This window comes from Blennius ocellaris (assembly GCF_963422515.1).
Source record: "Blennius ocellaris genome assembly, chromosome: 9".
NCBI lineage: Eukaryota > Metazoa > Chordata > Actinopteri > Blenniiformes > Blenniidae > Blennius > Blennius ocellaris.
The window spans coordinates 8387707-8414896 of record NC_137658.1 but is presented as its reverse complement, the minus strand read 5'-3'; the positions used below and the strand labels follow the sequence as shown (position 1 = coordinate 8414896).

At 40.8% G+C, this 27190-nt stretch overlaps 2 protein-coding genes across 2 annotated transcripts in view; one reads left to right on the top strand and one right to left on the bottom strand.

The window, feature by feature from the left end:
* dock2 (dedicator of cytokinesis 2) overlaps positions 1-27190 on the bottom strand; it is a 98006-nt gene that overhangs the window by 30721 nt on the left and 40095 nt on the right. Inside the window, exons 25-26 of the mRNA XM_080501956.1 lie at positions 25717-25859; positions 21253-21348 (exon numbers count right to left, since the gene is read on the bottom strand). Of these exons, the coding sequence (XP_080358082.1) occupies positions 21253-21348; positions 25717-25859 (239 nt within the window). The remainder of the gene's footprint in view (positions 1-21252; positions 21349-25716; positions 25860-27190) is intronic.
* On the top strand, positions 9584-19184 carry insyn2b (inhibitory synaptic factor family member 2B; the record flags this gene model as incomplete). The annotated part of the gene is made up of 3 exons (XM_080502356.1): positions 9584-11175; positions 13466-13540; positions 18986-19184. 3 exons carry the CDS (start codon positions 9584-9586, stop codon positions 19182-19184), a joined length of 1866 nt encoding a protein of 621 aa, XP_080358482.1.

Below are 27190 nucleotides of genomic sequence, written 5' to 3'. Positions count from 1 at the left end.
ATTATGTGTGGATAATTTGAGTTATATGCACAAATTATGCTCAAATCTGGGGAGTGGAAAGACCATCTCAAAGGCTGCCAGACATCTAAATCCAGGATTTGCAACTGTTTAGTGGAATACATTCTCAACTCCATCAGTGCACGGTTTCATGTTGCGCTAGCTCTTGCACAATCCCAAAACTGAATTTCCACCTCCGTCTTTAACATTTGGCAAGATCCACATCTCACTCAGTGCTGCCCCCCCCCCCCCCCCCCCATACAACATGACTGGTGATTGAAGCCAAACAGCTCATTTTGAACTTCATCCATACACAGCACTTGCTTCCAAATTAGTCAGACTTATTCATATGTTGTTTTGCATATTTGAGATGATTAAAACTCCTTTTGGTGCTTTTCTATGTAGATATTGTTTGTGCACTGCTGCAAAGTGGAGAGTTGCGCCACTGCCTCTGTGCCGGCTTCCTGCACATCTTTTTCCAGCATGTTTTACTTTTCCTTTCTGCCCTGCAGACATGTGGCTTCATCTAAAAGTTTTCTTGATCTCTCAGATTCTTTCTTTTCATTTCTTAATGATATGTTGGACAGTGGAAATTGCAGGCTGGCGGTGCTTTGATATCGTCTTATAGCTTTTTGTACTTTGAAGGAATCAATTAGCTCAATTCGTAGATCCTTTGCTGGCTATCCAGAGGGCATTTCTGTGAACTCAAAATATTGAGTATCAAAAGTGAAAATAATTATTGAGTCTGCAATTGTCATTTGATAATGATAATCGCTTTTTAGTTGAAATGTCTTTTTTTAAGTATTTTTTTTTTCTACAGAACAACACTGGTGTTGAATTTCTCAGGACATCACAGGACAAACGGAACACCATTTACTTTCACAGCTAAAGGGGCAATTTAAGGTCAACAATTTACCTCACATGCATGTTTTTAAACCGTGGGAGTAAAGTGGAACGTTATAAGGAAACCCTGGCACACACAGGGAGAACATGCAAACTCCACACAGACAGGCACGGCCAGTATTTGAACAAATAGCCTTTTTTGCTGCGAGGCAAGAAGGCATGTAATGTGTTTATTGGTCAATTTAAAGGCCAGAATGTCAGGGAAATTCTCATTGTGATCCAAGAGTGCTAACTTTTGAACCATGCAATAGCAGGAACTCTATTCCATAGTCAATATTCTTTTTTTAAGTTTTGCTTTTTTTGGGGAAGAATGTTCCTCACTTTGATTTAATTTATAAATAAACTTTTCATTACACATTTAAACCTTGTATAAGAAGTCTTTTCAAGCTGCCCATGTTTGTTAAAGTGAGTATATGTCTTGGAAACAAACGCAGCACAAACCGAGACCATTCAAATGGAGTGAAATGCAAATCACAGAGCAGATAAGCCTAATCAATAGGTTAAGACTTTACAGTGCTCTGAAATGCATTCCAATCCTTCCCTCAAGAGTATGACAGATGACAAGAACAAGAAGGAAAGGTTAAAGCAGAGTGACAAAAAGAGAGCAAGAGGAATCAAAAGAAGGCACGCCTGTACATCTGTGTGTGTGTGTGTGTGTGTGTGTGTGTGTGTGTGTGTGTGTATGTGTGTGTGTGTGTGTGTGTGTGTGTGTGTGTGTGTGTGTGTGTGTGTGTGTGTGTGTGTGTGTGTGTGTGTGTGTGTGTGTGTGTGTGTGTGTGTGTGTGTGTGTGTGTGTGTGTGTGTGTGTGTGTCACTGACACCTTAGCTGGTCTGCTAAGCAGACAGCCTGTGAACGAGTGATGAGACAGAGATGAGATGCAGTGAAAGACAAAAAGACTTGAGAGGCAGAAGGGCGGAAGATGGATGACGGAGCAGGAGAGAGGGCAGTGGGGGCAAACGGATGGAGAGATGAGAGAAGGAGGAATAGATTGGGGGTTAATGATGGAGAGATTGGATGGGATGTGCAGACAGGATGAGTGATACAGTGGAGAAGATAGAGATGAGATGATAGAAGAGTATAGAGAGAGGAGGGAGTAACCAGGATGGGGACAGGTGAAACGGAGGGATAAAAAGATTAAGTGACCTAGAGAGAAGGCTAAAAGAGACAGAGTGCACAGAGGAAAAGAATGCAAAAAAAAAAAAAAAAAACCCACACAAAATCAAACACTATTACCTACACAGGCACCATATTCGTGTGGTCATGCATCGGTGGTGCCCCCCAGAATTCAGAGGGTTTGTTTTTCCTTTGTTAGCTTACTGGGTCTAGTTTTCCACTTAATCATGTTTATCTTCCATTATCTGGTGGCAAATGTCTCATAAATATTCAGTCTTACATTGGTTTCTTTGCTTTGCTGCTCAACCAACACACATTTCTCCAGCCAACAGCAAAGCAAATGAATTAGACCGACAGCTGGATTTGTCAATATCCACCTTTTGTCAATATTTCCCTGTGTTCATTGTTACAGGTACCTAAATGGCTGGAAATCTACTCACACCATAATATCAAACAGATTGTTTATTTTTAGTCTCCAATGGTCTGCTGACTGGAATAGTGCATCACTTAGAAACTGCGCCCTATTTATCATCTGATAAAGAAGGAAACAAGGCTTGAAAGTCTGCTAATACATTGTTCCCCTCTTTAGCATACAACATTCTTAATAATTAAATACATTTGTTTTTTTTCACAACCGTGAAATTATTTGAACTGTTGGATTTCATTACCAACAAACAACTAAACTCCCTTGTTCAGAATCAATGTCAATTTGTGATTTTGTTTGAATCTTGTTTAGTCTGTTTTGTTAAACCTTTTCTTCCACTCCTCCGCTGATGGGATTTGACATGCGTACACTTCATAACCATAACACCTAAGCCAGTTATTTGTACAAAAAAACAACTTCCAGAGAACAGTACAAACATCAGAAATCTGTCACACACAGCATTTGTTAATAACTGACAAGCATTGGAAGTTATCCTGAACACAAGGACGCACTCATTATGCATTTTTCTTTTAAATCCGTGGCCATACAATCCAAACAGACGTGCCTCCTCATTGAAGGGTTAAAGTCTGCCATTTTGTCTCATGATTTGTGGTCAGAGAATTAGTCAGGTCTAAACAAGCCCTTTATCAATTAATTAGGTATGGAGGTGAAAATGAATGTTAATTCATATCCAGAAATGACTCTTTCTATCGTGCTCCCCACCGGAACGTGTGTGCAGGGCTGCAGTGTTTAGAAGGAGACCGGCTCAGACTTGTGTCCAGGTTGGGCTTTGGGGAAGGTTTCAGAGTGAAGTTTGCATGTTCTCCAATGTGCTTGAGCGGGTTTTCTCCGGATACTCCAGTTTTGTTTTGTTTTTTCAAATAAAGAACAAATTCAAGAGTTTACATTTCGGATTAATCGGTGTCCTTGCAAGCATTAGAATTCCTTTTGACAAATGTATAAACTACTCTACTTTCATCTATTTTTGTTCATAAATGTTTTGCACAGTTGTATTTATTCATCACTGATGATAAACAAATGGATGTAAGTGCAAGACTCTAACTGGAAGCACATAGTCATTTTATTTTCAAATATAAAAAAAAAAATGTCCATGAATCCAAATGGAGGTGAGTTGTTGCACGTTTCTTGTGATTCTCTAAATGCAAGAGATTCTAGTGTGTTGAAGAGACACTCGGATGTCACAGCCTCACAGCCCGGCCCAAAGCTTGTTATTAAGCGAGACGCAAACTTGAATGAATATATTTGACTTCAGCGATAACAACATTAACCTCTGTGACCTCTGGCCTTTCAAATAAAATGTTCATTAATGTGCATTGTTAAAAAGAAAAGGAGAAAAGAACAGCTTTGTGTAATTTGTAATTCCAGGCAAATTATGCTGTGAAAAACATTATGCATTTACTCGGATGTTTCGAAAACGATTACAAGAAGTAAGTATGATATCCAAGTATAAAAAAGGAAGTACCACAATATAAATTAGATACTAATAATGGAAACTAAACCAAAAGGAGATGCAACATTTAGTGCTTACATGATTTATCAGCAAAGTCCTGTGCAGATGGCAAGTTATCAAAGATGCTTGGCACCTTTCACCTGCCAGGAGTCAATAAAAGATGAACCACTTCGACTGAAGGCTATTTTAAAGGCAAAGGGCACACAAATAATGGGATTGAATTGGAGTGTGTGTGACGGTTTGTCTGTGTCCACACTATGATTGACTAGTGACCTGTCCAATGAACTCTGCTTTCACCCACAGTCAGCAGAGATCGACTCCATCTCTCCATGACCTTGAATTGGATAAAAGCAGAATAACAAATGGATGGACGGATGCATGGTGTTATTTTAGCTTGTGCATTTTATATCGAGTTACCGGATAAAATTTCTTGGTGGCATTATGTTGAGATTACTATGTGAATTAATTTTCAGTTTTCAGCCGCTCTTTATCAAAGAACTGGAAGATTGATATGGTTTAGTAATTCTTGGATTGTACCCGTCATGAGATGATCACTCCTCTGACAGACAATCTGCTGATTGATGACTGAAAAAACTCGACTAAATAATAACGAAAAATCTCACCAGCCATACTCATACCACGAACATAATTGTGGCCAACTGTGCTGACGTCACCCTCCGGATTTGTCTTATGAATACTTCCTGACAAACGTCACAAATAAGATGAGTTCTGTTTGCAATTCATGGAAATGAAAATGTGTTTTGTAGTGGGGGGGGAACTAAAAGTTTAGTAAGGTTTTTGAATTGCTGTGTAACATTTTCATTCAAAGACTGGCTTAAATGTACTGAAGGGAAATCTAAATCTTAATCAATAAAAAAATCTAAATGTTGTGAATGGTTCATAAAAACGTATGACGAGAATTGGATAGGCCTACCTGCATCACAGCATGTATCCCGTCTCAGAGGGCCAATAAAGCACTGTGTTCATTCTGTTCTGGCAGTGGGTGGGTGAGGGATGGTAACCGAGAGGAGCATTGTGATTACAGAGCAGTAAAGCAGGCCTCAGTCTTACTAATGCGCACACGCACACAGAGACCCCGTCAATCGGTAGTTGAAAAATGAGGCTCACCTTGAAACGACAGGGGACTCGATTCGCTGGAGCCTTCAGTTCTCTGTTACCACTGCAAAGGTGCGGATGCACTCCTTCGTGCGTGCGAGCGAGCAAACGAGCACACACCGGCATGCAGACCGCCGTGGCTTTTGCCGAGGCCACCCGTGTTTAAGACAATTCTTCAACAGCTCAAACTCACAAACTGGTAAATTAAAGTCATTTCATGTTCAAACAGATTCCATAAAAAGAAACACCCTGTCAAGAAGCTCCCTGTGGTGTCTGAAGGACGTGTACGTTTGTGTGTGTGCATTTTGTGTCCACGTTGACAGATGCTCAGGCACGCTTGCAGTGCGTATTGATTACTCCAGAGCAATGTGTGCCGCTTTTCAGACCCTTTTTTTTTTTGCACTTCTATTCACTTAATATCTAGCTCTTCAAGCACCTTACCCCATAGGTCGTCTATCTTTATTCTCTAATAAACTCACACTTTGAGATTAACAATGACTGTTAATCCTTTTGCATCTCTTCATCTGTTGCCCACAGACCGCCGTGCTCCATGCTGCACTTTAGTCCCGTACGTGACTTTTCTCCTTCATATTTTCTCTCTCCTTCATCCCTCCACAACCTTTCAGCGCCTCCCGGTGCTTCCGTCACCCCTTTTCTCACCGTCAGTCCCCCCCTGCTGACAGCGTCTCCTCCCCGTCTCCTCCTCGTTCATTTTGCACAGCCAGAGGTGCAATGTGGGCGAGGGATTGAGATTAAATATAGAGACAGAGGGAAGGGGAGGCAGAAACGGAGCAAATCAAAGACAGCCTGACGGAGATTGAGAAGGTGTGGTGAGCAGGAACGTGTGACAGCAAACACGGTTTAGGAGCAACTCGAGGATACTGCCATCCAATCAAATTGAAAAGAAATGAAGAAAAAAAACCAGAGAGTGAGCGTTCATGTGTGAGTGAGAGAGGGATAGAAAGATTGAGAGTGACGCAAGTGCTAAGCTGATCTGTCAGGATGTGATGTCAACTCTTACTTGGTACCATGCAGGTCAAAGGTGAAGACTGAGGCTTGAGAAAGACACAATCTAACACACAGGCAGTCAAGCAAGAGTGGCTGTCCTTGTCAAAACACTGCAGTGACTTTCATTTATTGTGGTTCTCATGGCACAAGATAAAAGCCTCACCTCATTCACATCCAGTTCATGAACAACTGCAAACTCAACATTGTTCTAACCTTATTCAAACTTGACCTTTGACACTGGGACCAATGAAGTGACATCCTGCCTCATTAGGACTGAGCTTTGCTCCACATCAGGACCAACTATCTCGGCAAGATTGGTGTTTGAACCAGACTAGTTGCATGAAGTTAAAATTAACGCCAAGAGAGGAATGATTGCAAGGAGTGGGAAAGACGGGGGGAAGGTTTGTTGCACCCGGTGCTTTGCTGTCTGCTGTGCTTGCAGACGAAAAGGGAAATGGGCTGCAGTGAAATTACCTTCAATTGACTTAGTCTGAATCCCAAGGCAAGCTGGCTGACAACTTAGAGACACAATCAAACACACAAACACACCTGCAGTTCTCACTTCCTTCATAGCATGCACAAACATTCCCTCTCTATCCTTTTTCCTTTCTCCCCTGTCTGTTTATCTCCAGAAGAATATAATAATCATCTGCAATTTGTTTTATTTCTTGCAAACAACACATTTTTGTTGTTTTTTCATCCATTCATGTGGTAGCCTGCTTTGTGAGTAGCAGAGAAACAGCACAGACATCTGAGGAGATGTGTGAGCTCTGGGTGAAGTCCTCTGTGGTCACCTGCTGGACATTGATTACCTCAGTTGTCACAGTAACCAATCACAATCTCTCGAGGCTGTCACTTAAACGTGACCCCTTGCTAGCTCCAAGGCAACGTAGGAGCCCTAAAACCAAATAGGCTGTCAAGATATTTATATAAATAGGGGCAATGTGCCACTGATGTGCAAATCCCCAGAGCTGTAGCATCTTATGTAAAATTCTTACATTTCAAAGCACTGCTGTCAATGAAACTCTCACGCCAAACTACTCAGCGCTCAGTGCGTGACAGCGTTTGTTCGCTCAAATATGTGCAGGATGCTGCAGATGCAGAACATGTGGTGAACATAGTCCAACTTTAAACTGTGAAAAGTTTTGCCTTGTGACTCCAAGACAGGCCCAAAAGAGACGTAACATATATTAATAAAGTTTGAATAATTCAAGGTCTTGGATGAAAACTGAAATTCCAAATAGTCTTAATCGCATAAGCTATTCAGGGAAAATAAAATAAAAGTGTAAAAAAAAATGCACAATTTGATTCTGCTCATGCTGTCAGACAGCCAGGGACATCGGGCTTCAGAATTAGTCTCTGTTGGTCTGAACTGACCACTGGCACAAGTGAATATATGCATGACTGATTCTGAAAACATCTGAATTATCAGACAAGCAGTCGGGCTCATAACAGGCAGGTTGAGTTACCTGTCCAATGATTTCTTTTCAGCGCTACAGTACCACTGTAAACAAGCAGACCGTTAAATCATCTGAAAACATAAAGCTTAAGATTAAAGCTTGAATTACAATTTCACTTAAAAAAAAAAAAAAATCACGACTTTTTTGTCCTTTTTTGGTTTGATCTCAGAGGATCTTAAATGAAATGCCAAACATAGCAATACTTTATTTATTCTGGGGAAAATACTGCTTTGTTACACTCTTGACTGTATACAGGCAAGCATCTGTGCTGTGAAGCTGCACCAGCTGGCATACAATAAGCTTTGCTTTTTCTCCGTGTGTGTGTGTGTGTGTGTGTCTGTGTGTGTGTCTGTGTGTGTGTGTGTGTGTGTGTGTGCACGTGTGCGTGTGTGCGGTTGTCCGCCAGCTGGTTTAACATGGGCGATAACGTAATAATGTATGAACAAAAAGAACAAACAAATAATTCATGATAAGCATAAAGAAGATATTATTCAACATCAACTTTGGACTATAAGCGTCCTACTGGCTTCTTGTGTGGCACTGAGTGATTATTGTTGCGCCGCCGTGGATTTAGGTGGCTCTAAAACCAAATTTGCTCAAATACGTGACCTGAATCTGCAAGTGTCTGAAACATTTTAGATGAATCATCTGCAGAGTCAGACAACAAATGACCTGCACTTCAAATTACCCTCAAGAGACCAACATGTGTGTTTACGTGATTTGATTAGCCTGAATGAAAGTTACATTTTAATACGACAAATGTGGCTTCAGCCACTTTTCCATGCTCTTAAATTCAATACAAATTGCACATGTATATTTAAATAACCCCATTTGCACTTTTTTTTCCTATGGCCTTTTTTCTTTGATGTTCCCTGCCAACATTGGCTGCTACAATGACCCAATTTCCAAAAAGCAAATATAATAATATCTCGCCCCAATTTATCAGGGAATCAGAGTGTCACAAAATACTCCAAGTCAGTTCTCACTGATATGACTTAATTAAAATCAAATAGCACATTCTTCTTCATACTCAAACAATCCACCATTTTTCTCTTGGCTTTATGACACAAGCTTAAACATAATTAAAACGTGGATAAAAATTTAATGTGCTGCCTCCAAAATGGTTAGGCAAAAAGTTAAAGAGCCATTAACACTTACTTTAAGGCAACATGCCTGAAAAACAGGCACAGAGCTCATTATGCTGCTAACTCATTAGACAGATGTCCAATCTGCCTCCATGACAAATGTCCAAGCATAAGGCATCATCAGTTTACATACTGCTGTGGGAGGTAAACATAATGCCATTTTGACTGTGTCACTGTGTAATAAAAGACTGTAACAGCATCTGCAGCCCCAGAACTTTGCCATTTTTTTGGTTTGACACAACTTCTGGGCCATGTGGTTAAGTTGCAAATTAATAAAGACATTTGCCATCACCATTCAATATCACAAAATCCTCTGTTACTTCAGCTTGTGGGGATTGAAAGTTTTATCATAGTGAGTCTCACCTCCTTGCCATTGCAGTAAGAAAGTGATCGGTTGCTATTGATCCCATCAATATGTGCATTCAGTCAGGTGAAAGGCTTTTATACACTGCTTTACGTGTCTAATGTCTGTGTCTTCTTGCCAGTATGGTCATTGATTGCCAGTCGTTCTACTTTCTTCTGGGGTTTCTCTTATTCATTGCTGCTCTCTCTCCTCCACCCCCCCCCCCCCCACCCCCCTCTCTCTCTCTCTCCAGAACAAGCCAGCAAGGCCCAGAGAACCTATCCAACTCATCGCCTGTGGGCCATTGGTCAGAAACCGAGGGAAGCTTTGCCAGTGATGTCCAATCGGAAGTAGCTAAACTAGTAAGGAAGCCATCAGGGGAAGAACACTGAGAGATCACAACCTGATTGGATATTGAATTCCTGTCCTCAGATCCCACGTCCAAACTCGTTCACCCAGCCCCTCCAATTCCTTTGGATAAACAAAACCCTGGAAACCCTTCACTTTTTTCTTGGATATCATCCTACTAAAGTTGGCTGATGTCGTCACTTGCTTCGGTGCCGTTCAGCTCCCCAGGGGGCTGAGCCACCCTGCAGAGGAGTATGGGCAGGAGGGTGGCTGACCCAACCAATCCAGTGCCTGCACTGGGGATTCCTCTGGCAGGGGGGCGATGGGGCCTGCTCTGCAGTGTTGGGGTGCAGACATCTCCCAGACTGCGGACTCTTCCCTCCATCAAACGACCCAGCAGCCAGCAAACCAATACGCATCAGCCACTCGCAATGGCAACAGAAAAAACGGCGACCGCAGAGACAAGGGGAGTGATCAGAAGTGACAGCAAGAGTCTGCCGGTGTCCAAAGAGACATCTCAGAACGAGATCAACAGCCTGACACAGGACGACATGGGGTCACAGGGGTCTGGGAGTGGAGTTTACTGCCAGATCAAGACAGTAAGGACAAACACCCAGGACACCAAAGTTAAAAGGACAGCCCGATACACCAATGGCAGTGTGGTGGCCTCGGATGTTGTGGGAGGGGTTTGCAGTGAAGCCACAGAGAGCAAGGAGCCACCTCAGGAGAGGCGGAGGGTGCAGTCCCTACGAGGAGAGGGCCATCGCTCTGTTTTAAAGACAGGGAGCGTTTGTACAACTGTACATGCCACCCCCCCTCGACCATGCAGAATGATGACTACCTCCCCGACTCGCCTCTGTGGTACATGTGGGAGGAGACGATCCCAAATCACTCCATGCACAGGTGCATGTCGCAAACGGGCGGTCAATCAAATAACAGCGAGCCAGACCTTACCTAATCCACCACGAAAGCCGTCTGTGACCGTCAGCCAGTCGAGAAAAAACTCTGCTGCTCTGAACTCCCAGTCCCACGCCAAAAACACAGATACAGCCAACACACAGCAAGCATCTGTAAAAACTGCTCAAATACCACAGCAGTCACACACGATACCCAAAACCCACAGTTCACATTCAAACCACACTCAGACACACACTCAGAACAAAGCAAAAAATTCAAAGCAGCAGACAAGGCCACGTTCTGCAGAATTTGCTCATTACAAGGACTCAGCAACACAAACATCAGATACATACATGCACAGTGACCCAGACAGGACCGCAGCTCACCCACAGGAACAACAAACGCAAACACCAACAGCAGAGGTGACTCAATCACATTCAACACATTCAACTGACAAACACAGTTACAGTTTGGCTCAAATCCAGCAAGCAGATGAACAGGCACATCAACACACACCACTCCACAGGACACCGAAGCCTCGAACTCCTTCTTTCCACAGTGAAACAAAACCTAACAGCACCCCACCTCTTCCACCTAAGATTCCCCCCAAATCCCCTCTTTCCAAACCAGCCACACCTGTAGCGCAAACCAAAAACCAGGAAACCACGAACACATCCGAGGAATCGTCAGATCGGATCAGACTTAAGGACTTCGGAAAGCTGAAGAGCAAATCGCTTGACGACCACACTCTGCCTTGTAAAACTCATCTGAAAGCACAATGTAATGGGGCTCCGGGGGGACTGCTGGAGGGACGCACGGTGAAGGCACCACACGGCCTGGAGAAGCAGCTACAAAATGTTGAGGAGAACCTTCTGTCCAATCAGGAGAAGATCAAGGTGCTTCTCAATGTGATCCAAGACCTGGAGAAGAGCAAAGCCTACACTGAAGGGTGAGAAACGTGACTGCATATGGAGGACAAAAGCTGAATGGCAGATAGAAAAGGTAGAAATGGAGGAGAAACAGAGAATTAGGTGTGAAATCAAGTCATTCAGACACCAAGAAAGAGAGGCACAGTTGAAGGTAGCAATAAAAACCAAAAAATAAATAAATAATGAAAGCAGAAAGATAAGGTAATTGAGGAGGGAAGCTATTCATTGCCAGACAACGTTTTTAAGCAAGAGGTGGATATATAGGCAATGAAAGGGAGAGGAAATAGAGTTTAGTACAAAATAGAGAATGTTGAAGTCTCTATAATTGATTTTTACCCGTTAGGCCTGTATTGAGAGTGGACAGGTGTGTGATCTACTCTGAGAGTAGATATAGGAATAGAGAGGATATAGGAAAGCTGTTGGCCTGTGGCTGGTTTTAAAATCCTCACATTTTGGTTAGTCTTTTCCTTTGATTCAGAGCATGTGGTGCAAATGACACACTATGCTGCCCAATGAAGAACACTAACACAGCTACTCCTCTCCACTGTTAATTATTTTATTCCAAATTCCTCCTTTCATTGCCACGCGTGTTTAGTTTTTCTTTTCTTCTTCCATCTCAGCTGGATCTTCATACTATTTCAATGAAAGACCCCCCTCCCCCTCCATCTCACACCATTGCTCTTTACCCGCTTTTAGCGATTCATCCTGGTTTCCACCTCCACTCCTTTTCTGTGCTCCACTCTCAATTAATGCCTTTTTATTTGTCACCATTGTTCTCGCTGCACCTCCCATATGAATCACCTCAGCAGCAAAACCCTGGTGAATCACTCATGTCCCCTTTCAACACTTTTTTCCATATTCCTTCTCTCTCTACACAGACAACGTGTCATCTTACGTCTCTGCTGTCACATGTGTGCTGTCAGTCTGTTTTGCTCCCCCCCCCATTACTTTATTTCCACCTCCACTTCACCTTTCCTAATCAGTACTTCTTCACCTTGGGCTCATGCTGTATTTCTTCCCCCCACGCGCTAAACTTCCACCTCTTCCATTAATGCCCATCACCTCCCAAGCACCCTTGAACTGATGAAGAGTTTACACCACCTCTTCAACTCCATCTCTGCATGATTTAGCTCTTCTCATCCCCCTTTCCTGGCCAGTGTTAACAGATGTCTCTACTGCCAGACTAATCTCTATCAGATTACCTTGCAATTAATGTTTAAGCTGCACAATAAAATGCCTAAACTCAGCACTTAAGCCATCTTGACCTATTTATGTGCCTGTATTATATGTTGTAATGCTGCTGGGCTGCCTGCATTTACTTGTTGTGATATATCTATGTATCAGTTTCAGTGTATGAGAAGAACAAGCCAACTGAGAGGTAGACACAGGGTAAGACAGCTCGAGAGTCATTGAACAATACAGAGAGAAAGCCATAAAACGAGTGAGCAGTTAAGAGAACCAGCCAGTAAGAGGGATTGCATGTATCAGATGCTGTGCCAGAAATGAAAGTACTTTAAGTGGGCTGCTGTGCTAAAAGTGTCGGCTGAGCTACAAGGTTGTCGCTGAGCTCAGCTCCTTGTTTTCTTTTCTCTCCTGAAGCAAAACACTCATTTGTGGTCGCTGTTGTTGACTTTGATAATGAGTGCAGGAAAAAAAAAAAATGATGCTCGTCATTTGCCATGGAATGAAAACATCTATTTTGCTAACATGAATCAGTTAATCTTACCTATACATACAGTTCAGTCAGAGGCTGAACATCTTCCCAAAATTAAAGGGTTTTTAATTACATTGCACTCAATGAGTTTAATTAATTAATTAAATAATTAATCTGTCTCTTTTAGTAAGCAGGCAGAGTTTTACTCACTGGGACAATTACGGCTTTTGTCCTGGTTCTTCAGTGGTACATAGTATGTATGCGCTAAACACATCACAAACGACTGTGTCCTTTGACCACTGCCACCGGGCACACCTGATGTTGCTATATGTGTTGGAGGAGGGCGCAATAACAAATGTGACATTAGAAGTCCAGGGAGCAGAGGCTCTTTCCAGTTATGAAAGGCTCGACATGTTGTCTGACCAAGCATATCTATGATTCCATGCATATTAATTAAGTAAGATTTTAAATAATTTGATAGAAAATGTATGAAATCAAACAATGTTAATCTGTAAACATGCAAATCTATGACACAGTCTCAGCTGGAGCAAATACTATATTTGCATTAAACATGTAGTTACTGTCTGTAGCTACAGTGTCAAATCTCAGTCCTTCGATAATTGTTATTGAATGTTTTACATCTGTTGTTTCTGCAGTCGCAGCTCATACAGAACTGGCCAGGACATAAACAACTGCCCCACCTGCCAAAAGACAGCCTGCATCATCTACAGGTAACCTGATTAACATAATGAGCTTACTGTATTACATAATCCACCAGTGACAACACATTCTCACCCAAGGCATCATAAACAACCCTCAAAGTTCCCCTGGAAAACTGGGCCTATTGTGCCCTTTTCCAATTGCTCTTTATAGTCCAGCTTTTTCCCATTTCTTTCACTTGTCCAACAAATTCCTTTTTTTAAATTTTTTTAGTCAGTCTCGTTTTTGTTTTTTTTCTTAAAATCTGCTGTTTCTGACCACTTCAATAATTGTCTATCTCATTCAATGTATCTTTATACGATCACTTGTATTAAAAACATGGGCCCTTTTCTACAGATCAGAGATTAATATTTATCCCAGGGAAGTGATTACACAGAGCGGAATCTCTTCCGCCAACAAGAAAACTCATTCACAACCTAAATGATGCGTCTTTCCCTCTTGCACTCGTCTATTGTGTGACCTAAATAAGTAATTGCATTCTTAGATCCTCTTGCATGCAACAAAATAGCGCCATCAGAATCTGCTACAACATCCTGTGATCTAATTCTCCTCCCACACCCGACACCTCCATCCAACCCTGCTATCATTCATATATTTTCATTATGTATATAAATCTATCCATCCCGCGTCTGCACAATCTCAGACTTTCAATCAAACTGGTTTGGTGTGGACATCAACGCCTGGTTCTGTCCTTCATTTCCCAGAACTATAATCATCTGCACTCCACCACTAACCATCGTCCAAGGCGCTACTCTTTCTCTTCCAGAAATACAGTCATAAGCCAGAAATGTTTTTGTTTTTTCTCATGAAGCTTCCTGGATACAAAAAAAAAAAAAAAAGAAGAAGTGTAGATTCAAACCAGGTTATAATTGTATACAGATTTGCTTTACAGGCATCAGAGAACACAGAGAAATATTTTGAAGGTTTTTTGTTGACTTCTTTGATTCCTCTTTATCCTTAAAACCCACTTTCATCAAAGAAGACCCACCTCTGCATCGCTCCTTTAACTTCCCATCCCTCCGTCACTTCACTACTCCCTGCATTTATTTTCCACATCCCCCTCATTCCATTCTTTCCTATCCTTGATCTTAATTAATACAGCAGGATCCCTATTCCAGGAAGTGATAATGAGCACCAGGGGGACATAAGTGTCACATGACAACAAATTCATCCACCTATATATGCCCATATAGATTCCCTCACTTTGGTGAGTTGGAGGCAGATATGAACAATATCTTCTCATATTAACTGTTTCAGTAGACTGTATCACGGTAACAAATATTATATTAATGAGATGAACAACAATAGCAACAATATATCATTTGGCAAGGATTTTGAAAGGTATTTAAGATTTCTTTCTTGCAAAAAAATATTACAAATGTGCTGGTTCGAGCTCAATATGTTTTTTTTGGTTTATTAACAAAGATAACATTCAAGGTTACTCCTCAATGTAAAACAGTATTCATGACTGCAACACAACGTGCATTACCGAAACATTGCAGTGAACAGGGTTCAATAAGTTCATTTGTTTAGACGGGGGGAAAAAAAATGAAACACATTTGAATGGTCTGATGGTCTGCAAAACGATACATTTACCTTTAAAGATCTTTTATTTTACACAAAGTGCCAAAAAACAAATGCAAACAAGCAAATACATGCAAAACAGCATGCACTATCCACTTAACATCAGATATCTCCACCAGAAAACATAAAATACTGGGTGGAATTAGTAGAAATAACAGACAGATTAATATATTTGTGATTCGCAATGCCAACACCATTCTGTTCATGCCTGTCTGCATAGGTCAAGGATGTCAATCATATGGCTTCTGGGTCAAAACCAGTGTAAAAAATGCCTTTAAAAAAAAAAGTATGCCCTGCTTGTAATTCATTATCTGGAGTTCACACCGTTTCAGAAAGAGTAGTGGACATAAAACAGACCTCAGCTAATGTTGCACCAGGATGTATGCAGAAAATGGGAATGATGTTGTAATCACATTTCCATTTTTTTATTTGCTCTGGTTTGGTCAAATGTACTATCTATTAAATTTACACACACACTTTCCAAATAAGTTAAACATTTGGAATTGTCTTTCTTTTAATGTTAGAATGTAATGATTTTACTGGTTTAACTCACTTGAGATTCAATTTAATTATCGTAGCCCGAGAACTGAAATTCATCCATCCATCCATCCATCTTATTCGGCTTAATCCTGCACAAGGTCGTGGGTGAACTGAAATTAAATTTCTCAGTTCTTTCTGTTGTTTTTCCCACAGGCTTTGACTGTTCATCTCCTGTAATGCTTTTTCTTTGGTTTTGTTTTGGGGGTTTTTCACCGAAACCATAATTTTGTGTTCTACTTCAACAACACTTCCAACTCAATGTGGTAAAACTTAATCTTGTGCTTGCAGGCACTCAGCTCTCCATCCAGTGTTAAAGTTGGACAGTAAACCTATGGTTAAAAACTTTTTTTTTGGCATACATCAATTGTCAATGACCCCCTGCAAAAGTCAAATAAAGTATTTAGGATCTCAACCGCCCAGGCCCATAGTATGTCCACTGACCACCTTAACAGAGATGAACTTCTTCATGCACAATATTGGATGTTACAAAATAGGATCTTGTAGCTGCTGAGTAAAATAAAAAGCTTTGCATGTTCAGGGGGATTTCATAAAATGCACAGGATTGCCTCCATTTCATTTTATCTTGCTTGTTCTCACATGACACGTTTTCTTTTTCCTTTAAGACTTTTAAGTGTAATCTCCTTTTAATCTTTTTTTTCTCCATCCATCCATCTTCTATACCGTTTAATCCTGTGCAGGGTCACAGGGGCACTGGATCCCCCCCAGCTAACGATGGGCAAATGCAGGGTACGCCCTGGACAGGTCGCCAGTTCTTTTTTTCTTTTTCTATCTTCTGATCTTTATGCTTTTTTTTTTTGCTCACTTTCAAATGTCATCATGCTTATACAAGTGTGATAATTACACCACCTTGTTTATATGCATCTGTGAATACATTTAATATGCATACACCCATGCATACTTTCATACATAAACCAAACAAGGAGATGAATACATTTTACGCTGTGGGGAGGATGCTAATGAACTGAAGTGCATAATCTGCCTCATAATCATATTTTCACACAGAGGTTTGTTTTTTTTAATTCAAATAGAAAAATGCATTTTCAGCACTTTCATTCAGACAAACATATAAATTAGTGAGAAGTACAACAGTTTTTTGGGTTTATTGGGCCTTATCAAAACCCGAGAGGATTCTGGGTAAAAGACAGGGTGATAGGAAAACAGACTGGAGGAGGGGGTGAGTTAAGCGTGGGGCATAAACATCTATCCTGATGATTTGTGGCAAGAAAAAGAGAGTTTGACGTGGGCTGGCTGGCTGAAGATGTTTTGCCATCCCAGTTCTAATTAATCTTTATGATGAGACAAGGGGAAGAGGAATTTTGACAGGCCCAGTGTTTTGTTTTGTTTTTTTCCTTCCTCAGAGCTCAACCACACCTACTGTACGCACATATCCACTCCTCAACTCCTCACTTGATGTATCCCGTCACTTTCTGCTCCTCATACAAAGCACTTTCACGTGAAAAGGTTATTATGCAACACTTCCATACATACAAGGCAAAACATTTGAACTGTTCCCATTACATGTTAATTCTTTCTTGAACCAAAGTATAAATGTTTAAATGTGGAACCGTTTCTTGCAAGCATAAAAGCAACCAGGCCAGGCACGCACACGTTAAAAGGACAAATTAGGAGCGTCAGCCTTTCCCGCTGTGCAATAATCCCATGAACAACAGAGAGCAAGAAAGTTGGATATGGGTAAAGAGTGTTAAGACGTAGCTGAAGAAGAAATTGCAGACTGTTAGTATAGAAAGACCTGACGAGGAAGTAGTGTAAAACGGGATATTTGGTAATGGACTGAATCTGGGACGGCTGAGGCACTTTATCTTCTCTTAGATGCACGTTGTGTGAGTTTGTTTGGGAACAATATTCGTGTATGGACACGTAGTCTGAGAACATCTCCTTCATAATTTATTAATGGTCGCTATCTCCTTCCTCTGAGCCCACCAGTTTTTAACTTCCTATTCACTCACTGCCTGCATCACCATGCTCCCACTCTCAAGACACTACAACTTTTCTCCTCTCCCTCCAGTGGGATTTATCCTGTTTTTTGTGTTGCCGTTTTAGTGATTTTTGTTGTTTATCTGAAGTGAACTCTGTGATCTGTTTGCATTTTCACTGTTTATTCATATTCCAATCTCCCTAGAGACTCAGTTTCCATCCCTGCACAATTATCTGGACATTCCCTGTTTCCCCCCGTCCACTTTTCCCGTGGGCTCATTGCAGCTGTACACATCAGATGTCAGGTGTGTGTGTGTGTGTGTGTGTGTGTGTGTGTGTGTTTGTGTCTAATACATGTCTGTTAGTGTGTGGAGGGATGCTGAGAACTAGGAGGAGGGTGGCTGTCTCTTCTCTTGTTTGCCTCATCATGTGCCTCATTAACTCCAGATGCCAGGCCCTATGCAACTCCGCCCCTGTAATCCAGCTCAAGACACACACACACACGCACATACACACACAAAACATGCGTGTCCATAAGAAGAGAAAATCTTAAAGTGTAGTACACTGTGACCTGCAGCCTTGGACACTTCAGAGAGGTGGGGAGAAAACGAGCCAGAGAGAGAGATGAGAGTGGGGAGGGTGGAGTGGGGTGGGGGTGTGAGAGTACAGAAAAGGAAAATGAAGAGGGTCCGCTTTGAAGAGCAAAAAAGTTCCTCCCTTTCGCTCCTCCATTGTGCAAATGCCATCTCTCCTCTCCATCCTGCTCTCTCTTTCATTCTCCTCCAACTCCTCTCATCTCACCAGCCTGTGATCTACTGGTGCATGAAGCGCAGAATACTATGGACGTGAAATGAGTGCTGAGTTAAGACCTGCGCCTGCGTGCGTGTGCGTGTGCGTGTGCGTGTGCGTGTGTGTGTGTGTGTGTGTGTGTGTGTGTGTGTGTGTGTGTGTGTGTGTGTGTGTGTGTGTGTGCACACGTGTGCATGCATCAAAACTGAAAACATAACATGAATCTTCAGATAAAAAAACAAAAAACAAATGTATAATATGTTGGTAAACTTTTTTTTTATGGTGTTGTCAGCATTTTATGACATCAGTGTACAGTAATGAAGACTCCTACCCAACTGCTTTTTATTCTCAGTCCTCTTCCCTAATCTCTTTTTCTGCTCACCGGGCTTCCGCTTGTCCTCACATCAATCTTCTCATCCTTGGTTTTACCCCAACATTTAATCTTTTTCTTTGAAAAATGACCTACAAACATAAATATGACTTGATCTCACAACATCTTGACCCATAAATCACACTTGTCCCCCCCCCCCCCCTAATCTTTTTCCTGCCTCCTTTTCAACTGCTCTGTCTTTTCCTTCCCTCTCCAGCGTGGAGCATGACTTTCGACAGCAGGAGGGACGATTCCAGGGGGTTATAGAAGCGCTTGAAGGGGAATATGATGTGCCTGCACAAACTCTGACCAAGCCTGTGACAGTCCCTTCTTCTTCTTCTTCTACATCTTCCAGTCGCCCCAGTACCAAGGCACGGGTGAAGAAACTGCGGAAAAAATGTTTCTGGTGGCTCTGAAAAAAAAAAGGAGAGAGAGACTCTCCTGGGCGCAAGGTGTGGATTATATTTCTGGGGACCCGTCTGAGTTTGATCTGGACTTAACATCAGAAGGGAGATTTTTTTATTTTTTTTTTTCCAAGCACCATCCCTGTAAATCGCACATCAACAGCAGCCTAATGTAAGTCTTGAGAAAATACACTGGTGACCAAATAGAAAGAAGAGAAACACACTAAAGAAAGAAAAGAAACCCAGAGGATCTGCTTATCTTTCTCATCAAGTCTGCCTGGGAGGAAAGTTCCTTCTGTTTATCTGCTGGAGCCGATGTTTAGCAGCTATATCACTCATGGTCAACTCATGGGGATGAGGACACGCTGCCTCCATAAGAAGCATCGACACTGGATATCAGAGAGGTATACTGCGGGTTGACTGTCAACACAGACGCAAAGAATTATGGATAGTTTCAGGTAACTCAGAGCAATAACCTGTTTTAACCTAAAGGTGTCGAAAGCAACAAATGTGAACACTGTGTCGCTATTTTGGCAGCCAAAAGTTTTTATGTAGCAGCAATTGAGGGACATAAATGGGGAAATAAACAAGCTGAGGAGAACTGTGGAACGGAGAGATCTCAGTGGATCATGAAGATTTGGGGAAAACAAACTGATGGTCGTCTTAGGAATACATTTAGAGAACGTGTGATCGGCAGTAGATGAAAGACTGACAGTCTGTGTCAGAAAATTAAAATATTCTGTCAACGCTGACTGACAGAGTGATTGATTCTCTCCTTTATTACCATCAAAGATTGAAGTGTTTTGGTGTAAGTTCAGTCTTGTTTTCCAGGGTTTTCACTGTCATGTGCATACAAATGCACAGAGATGCACTTGAGAGCTTGAATCTACACATAGTGAAACAACTCACACATGCACACATGCATACAGTGCACTTTCAGTACATTTGTGAATTACTGCCAACTAGGGGTAGACCATTTATCAGTTCACTGTTAATAATTGGCTTGTATTAATGTTGTATGAGTGTATAAATATTTACAAGTTATAGTCAACGGCTAAATGAACTGGTGATGACTGGTGTAATTTTTCTTTTGTTGTAATTCAACATCATGCAAATTATGCATAACAATAAGCTGTTGACATGCCGCAATGCAGAGAGCATCACAGAGAGAGCAAACAATGAGTTCCACAATTGAATGTAACGGAAAATCAAAAAATGTCCAGTTGCTTTTTCATTAACAACGATAAACAAAACTTAGCTCACATAAACAGCAATTATCTTTGTGTCGATTCAGGCATTCAGGCCATTCTGCTCCTGCTAACTGGTCCATTAAACTACATCCGAGAAACATCTGGACTACAAACATTAAGTCAACACATTTCTATTTCCTTTTTCAGGTCAAAGCTTGCCAGTCAAGCAAAAGTGAGAAAAAAAATTAAGTTGGTGTAAAATGACATCACAGTTTTTAGATTATCATAACAAAGTCAGACAAATGTACCATCTGTCAGTTATAAAAGCTCTCTGTGGGTCTATCCCTATTGCCGACACACACACGCACGCACACACGCACACGCACATACGCATGCACGCACGCACACACACACACACACACAGACACACACACACACCGTCATTATATACACAGACACATTGTTCTGCACAGTGCTTCATTCATGGCAGTTTAGAGCATACCCAATAATCTCTGGAGGAGCAACTTCAAATGCTGTTGGCAGACAAGTTGTCGCCAATTAGAAAGCCGGATGACACAACATTTACGAATCAACCTATGGATATCAAACATGCCATGTCCCTGCATTTTATAAGCTGTCCCACAACGCTGTGTGAGCCTCCACAATGCCCTTCTTATCCCGATTCTCCTCTTGTATGTGCAATAAAAATGTGTATTTTAAACAAAAGGCATTATTGTGAAGGATTTTTATTTATTTTTTTTACTCTACAATGAGTCTTGGTGGCAAACAAGAACAGACAGGGAGGCTAACCAGACACAAAAGACAGATGAAAATGCAAGATCGAGAATCCGAAAGATCTGGGGCCTCAATGTGAAGCTGTATGTACTTACAATCAGGGCGTGCTCCCGACCCATGGTGATGACTGTCTGGTTAATAATCCTCAGCAGAGACACCACGATGTCCTGAACATGTTTGAATGTTTCCCCCTGACAGAAATAGAGAACATAAGTATGGTGGGAAAGCACATTTTTTTACATCAGTAAAAGAAAAAAGCAATGTTATGAAAACACAAATAAACAAAAGCAATCAGAGATTTCTTTCATTCACCAAAGGCTGACCTGGGATTCGGTCACCTTCCAAAATTTTATGGAATCTTCCATGGCCTAAGGTTTATCTGTTGTAGAAATTTGCAAACAAATGGGTAATTTGCTCTTTTAAAATAGAATAAATACATACAATAAAATAACTTAGAAATTATAATAATAAGAGGTGACGAGAGCTCAACTATTATCTGCATCACTGGGAATCCTTTTCCAATAAATATATAAATTTTCATCTGCAATCTGACTTTGATTTTTATCACGATGTAAACTTTGTTCAATCCCCACCTCCACTGAGTTATGTTTGGGGGGTTCTGCAATTTCAGCCAGGATGCTGTTATCGTTTTCTTTGCTATTAGCAGCAGAATTCTAACCAAGGAGATCAAATACCTGCCCGTGTTGGTGTGAGAAGCGATAACTACAACTAAAAGTTTTTATTAATGATCGGATGGGATCGGCTCCACCTCTCTGCAAAGATGCTTTAAAAGGTAATAGGACTGATGAAAATACTTACACATGTTCTTTATGCTTGAACTAATTGACTGCTCTGTCAAAGAAGATTTGCCTTTTACACATCACAACTGTGACTTAGTGTCAGTATTTGCTTGCATTTCTATTGTAGTTCATTCAGAAAAGATGCTGCTTTATGCACCTTGTCTGCCCTCTGGGTTATTTATAAAACCGTGTTGGACAATTATATACAGTATGCGTTGACATTAATGTTAAAAAGCTCAGTTGATTTTGACTTTATTTTGAGCACTCAATTATGTGGAGAAAATATTATTACCTCACTCAAAATTGTCCAAGGCCTCAGAAATAAGGTTGTTACATAAACCAAATCCTAATCAAATTACTTTTTTCCGATGCTATTAATATAAATGTACCCAACATAGATCATAAAATTACTATATGCTATTTTGAAAAAAAGTTTTTTTGTATCATTTGACAAGATATTTGTGTTTGTTGACCTGAGGAGATAGCAGGTAAAGTGAAATGTTCTCTAAAAAAAGAATCTAGATATAAGAATAGATCTTCAAAAAGCAAGAGTGCGTAGAGAAAATATACAAATATACACCATTACAAATCCATTGCCTGGGCACAGGAAAAGATGTAGACATGCAACCATACTGTGGTCAATGGAGCTGACTCAGATATGTCTCAAGGTAGTAACTCACAACAGAAGCATCTGTTTATACAGTCACATTGCAGTGCCTTCCTGTCCTTGTGAGCAGTAAAAGCAAGCCACCCCAAGCAGAACTGCACATCATTAGGTGAAGACATGTTTTGAGGTTGTACTACACCGAGTTTGGTCGGCGTGGCTTGAGACTTGAAAGCAGTAGATTGAGGTTAAAGAAAATCGGGTGGAATCGATATAAGTCAAAGCAGTAACCCTGGACAGCTATGAATACACAATCCATGTGTGGAGTGAGTCAAAAATACTGTCAGCAAATATATATATATATTTTTTTTTTTTCTTTTAATGGCAACATTTCTTATTTTCAGTATTTGGTCCATTGCTTCTGCTCTATTGTCAATGCAACTCTGATGTGTGTTTGCTTGCATACAAAGATGTGTCCTTCTGTGAACTCATCAGGGATGCACAAAAAAAAAACAGAGAGAAGGTTCAAATACAACAAAAGCCAAAAAGAGTATAGCTCTTGGTGTTCATCAAAACAGTTGTTGGCCTGGCAGCAGATGACTTCAGGGACATGATCAGAATCGAGTAGACATCTTTAAACCACATTAAAGACACTGATTCTCAGTCGCACGCCACACTCCCATAGTTAAGTTGATAAGGTGATACACAACTGTCAATTGTCGGTAAACTTAAATCTGTATAGATATTTTGGTTTCTTGGAAAGAGTTCCCCAGACAGCCATCTCTTAACAAAAACATGAAAAAAAAAAACTATCCTGTAGTGTGTACCCCGTTCATTCATTCAAAAAGACAGCCAGGCTGTGCTATCTTCTCCACACAATGAACACAACAAAAACAAGTTACACAAAAGGAATATAAAAGAATAAAAAGTCAGAAATCTCTCATGAGCAATGCCTTTGTCTTTTTTTTTTTTACACATTCAGACAAATGTTACAAGGTCACTAACAGACAGAGAGAATGTGCATCGGCCCATCACTCTATCTTATTTTTCGTTTCTCTCTCCAGATTCCTCTCACTCACTCTGTGTTTGGTACCTATGTGGTGTAACAATTTAATCAAGTACTGGTCGAGAAAATAATATTTCTCACCTTTGTTTTAGTGCTCTTTGTAGGTCCTGCATCCTCTCTGCAAAGTGGCGAGCAGGGTTCATTTCTCTCTTTATGCTTCGAAATTCATAATAAAAAACGAGAGATTTGCTCTCGCATCTGTACATAAGTTGGAGTTGAAAACAAAAAAATCATTTACTGCTGCATACTCCAACTTAAAGTGTTTTAATGATATCTCGTCACAGTTTTCATAGAAATACTCAATGCAACACTGATTGTTTTGGTCAGTTAATATTTGTATCATGTTCTATTGACACCACCTGCTTTGCGGCTGTGTCCCAGTCAATGCAAACTCCTCTCATCAAATGCACTCCACTCGTTCAATCACCACTTTTCTCTCTTCCCTCACTGAATATCTTCTCTTGGCTCACGTTTCAATAAAGCAGCCAAATAAAACTAACCAAGAAAAAAGAAAGTCATACCTGCACTTTAAACACTCTGCAGGCTGTCAACAGCACGCAGAAGCAATTAAAAAGCCCTCAGCTGGATACCGCTGATGTATTTGTTTAGCATGTGTGTTTAAGGCATTTGAGAGTTGACTGGATTTTTGTTTCAATCAAGGAGCACGCATCAACACGTGTGAAACAAAAATCAATGAAACTGTAATTGGTGGAGGCCGTCTTCATTGCACCACAGGATGACTGGAGAAAAATAGCTTAAGGCTATCTGCTTGTCAGGAGACAAATTCCACTGCGTTCGCAGGGAGCAGGGAGGTTGTTCACATTCATGCACTGGTGAGGAAGATGAAATGAAGAGGATACAGGCGGTGCCTTCTGCAAGGTCTGAGACATTTTTACACTTTTGCACCATAGGATGGAGTCATTTTCAGAATAAGAGGGTCTTCAGTTGAATGATTCAATAGTGTCTTACCTGCTATGAGTCACTCTGAAAGCTGCATCATTCAAAAGATTGGTAAGCCAGGCGCTTTTTCAAACCTGTCAAATCTTTCTAAACGCAAACCACAGCAACAGAAGCTCTGATGTTATTGCTCAGAAATGGGATAAGGTTAAGTCACTTGAATTAGGTCTCAAGTGACCGCGGACCATCTGTTTTTGTTTACCACTGACATTTTAAACCATCTTTGAGAGACTGGAAGTATTGTTGTGGGAAAAACAATTATAATACACATGTCAGATTTCAATCATGGCGCCAAAACTATGCAAAATGAAACGAGGCTGAGTGACGTGAGATTTAAGCATGAATTACACTTTACTGTCCATATCATGTAGGGGAAAGTTAAGTTTGATACATTTTTTTTTTTTTTTGTGTATTTTTATTTTGTATTTTGTTTTAAATAAATTATCTGAGCAAAAGTGTGGTTTCAGTTCAATTCCTCTAAGATGACCACGTTGGTCTCACAACCTTTACCAAAATAAATGTCTGAAACATGTCCGGTATACCAAATTCTTGACAATTAACATGATACTCAAACCCACGTTTATGTGTCGGAGAGTTTTAAATGTACTTATAGACATTTTGTACTGCATATATTTGCACGAACTGAACATTCTTTTCACTGATATTTATTATTTCTCTGTAAAGTCATTTCACTCATGTGCATTCAACTCCTGTGCATCTTTTTTCAATTTGAGTTCCGTTTTGTCCTTTTCAGCTATAACTCAGGAATTTTCCAACTACAGATCAATAAAGTAAATCTACCCATCCATCTATTTATCTATAGTTATCAGTGAATTATTGTTACCCGTAATGTCAATGGTTCTATGTTGGCTAAGGTTGTTTATTATTTTTAATCATAATGCATTGATAGTTTAATACAAGAAAAAAAGTGGAATGACACTGGACGAGGGGAAAGAAGAACCAGGGAAACACTCTGCTGTGTGGTCGAAGATGTGCTGCATAAATATTAACCTTGCATCATAAATTAATTCCACCGCTGATGATGTGTGCGAGTGGCCTGAGGGATCACACTTCAGTATGTCTTCAGTGCTTAGTGGATGTGTCCACACTGTGTTTTGGACTGAAGTCTCACCACGTTGCCCCTGCTGAGGACCTCCAGAATGTTGTTGAGAAGCTCCAAACTGTTTCTCCTCTCATCATGAGGCCCATCAGCCATACTGGCGAGTGCCCCACTCAACTCTCGCAGCATCATGGGTAACAACACGTCACGGCATTCTGTGGAAAGAAAAACACACTGTAAAGACATACGAAATCACCTTAAGACAAGAAATGTCTGAAAAGGACACAGAACAAACGTGTTCATGCTTTCATTTTCGCAGACTCGACTACTGTCATGCTCTCTTCACAGGTCTGAGTACAAAATCTATTACACAGCGACAGTCAGAGTCCTGACCGACACCGAGAGAGTGCAGCACATTACACCGGTACTTAAGTCATTGAACTGGCTTTCAGTGTGTCCAAAGATTGACTTTCAAATCTTGTTTCTTGTCTATAAAGCGCGAAATGGTCTCTGGCCTGAATACAACAAATTTACAACCTTATAAAGCAGTCAGACTCCTCCGATCATCTGGAACAGGTTTTCTCAAAGTTCCCAGGATCAAAATCAAAGCAAGCAGAAGAAGCATTTTGTTTCTTTGCCCCCTACCTGTGGAAGAAACTTTCTAAGAAACTAAAGTCTGACACAGCTGCAAACTTGTAATTGGTCAAATGGAAAGTGTTCGTCACATTCAGTGATTTACACATCAGTAGAGGCGGCTGCCTTGCAAGGCACTCAGTCCATCTGTTGGGAGCAGTTTGGTGTTCAGTGTCTTGCTCAAGGACATTTCAACATATGGACAGGTAGGAAGTGAACCTGCAACCTTCCGACTAAGGGAAAACCTGCTCTTCCAACTGAGCTACAGCCGCCAGACCTTATTTAAACCAGGGCAGAACACACAACATATAGTTCAGCTGACCAGTGAAGTAAATATTTAACGCATTGTTTGGATCATCTAAAGCTGACGATTTGCATTTAATGTATTTTATGCTTTTGATTTGCTAGATTTTTAAATCTCTATCGCCAATGTTTTAACTATTTATTATTTTGGTGTTTGTGCATTACTTTTCCTTACTGCTTTAAATGTCAGTATTTACAAGCTGAAAAGCACCTTGAATTCTCATGTGACAATTGTAGTGAGAAACAATGTCACAATAATGACATTATCACAATATGAAATAAGTGTGATTGTGACAATGAAGTGCGCAAAACAAACCCTACAACCCAAAGTCATCTTGTTTACATATTTGCTTGAATGAAATATTATTGAACACTTTTTCAGAAAGGGAGACTTTTCAGGAGAGGGTATATGTGCATCAAATATCATCACTACCTGGAGTTTGCCCAGTCACTGTACATCTTGGTACATCTATCAGGGATAACCACAAATCAAGACTAATTGGTTAGCTGTGCTTTGGTCACTAGTTGTTTTGGGTTTGGTTTACAGGTGTGCAACAGCGCAAACACAATTCGGATCTTAATGCAACACTAACTTTCTCTATTTATAAAC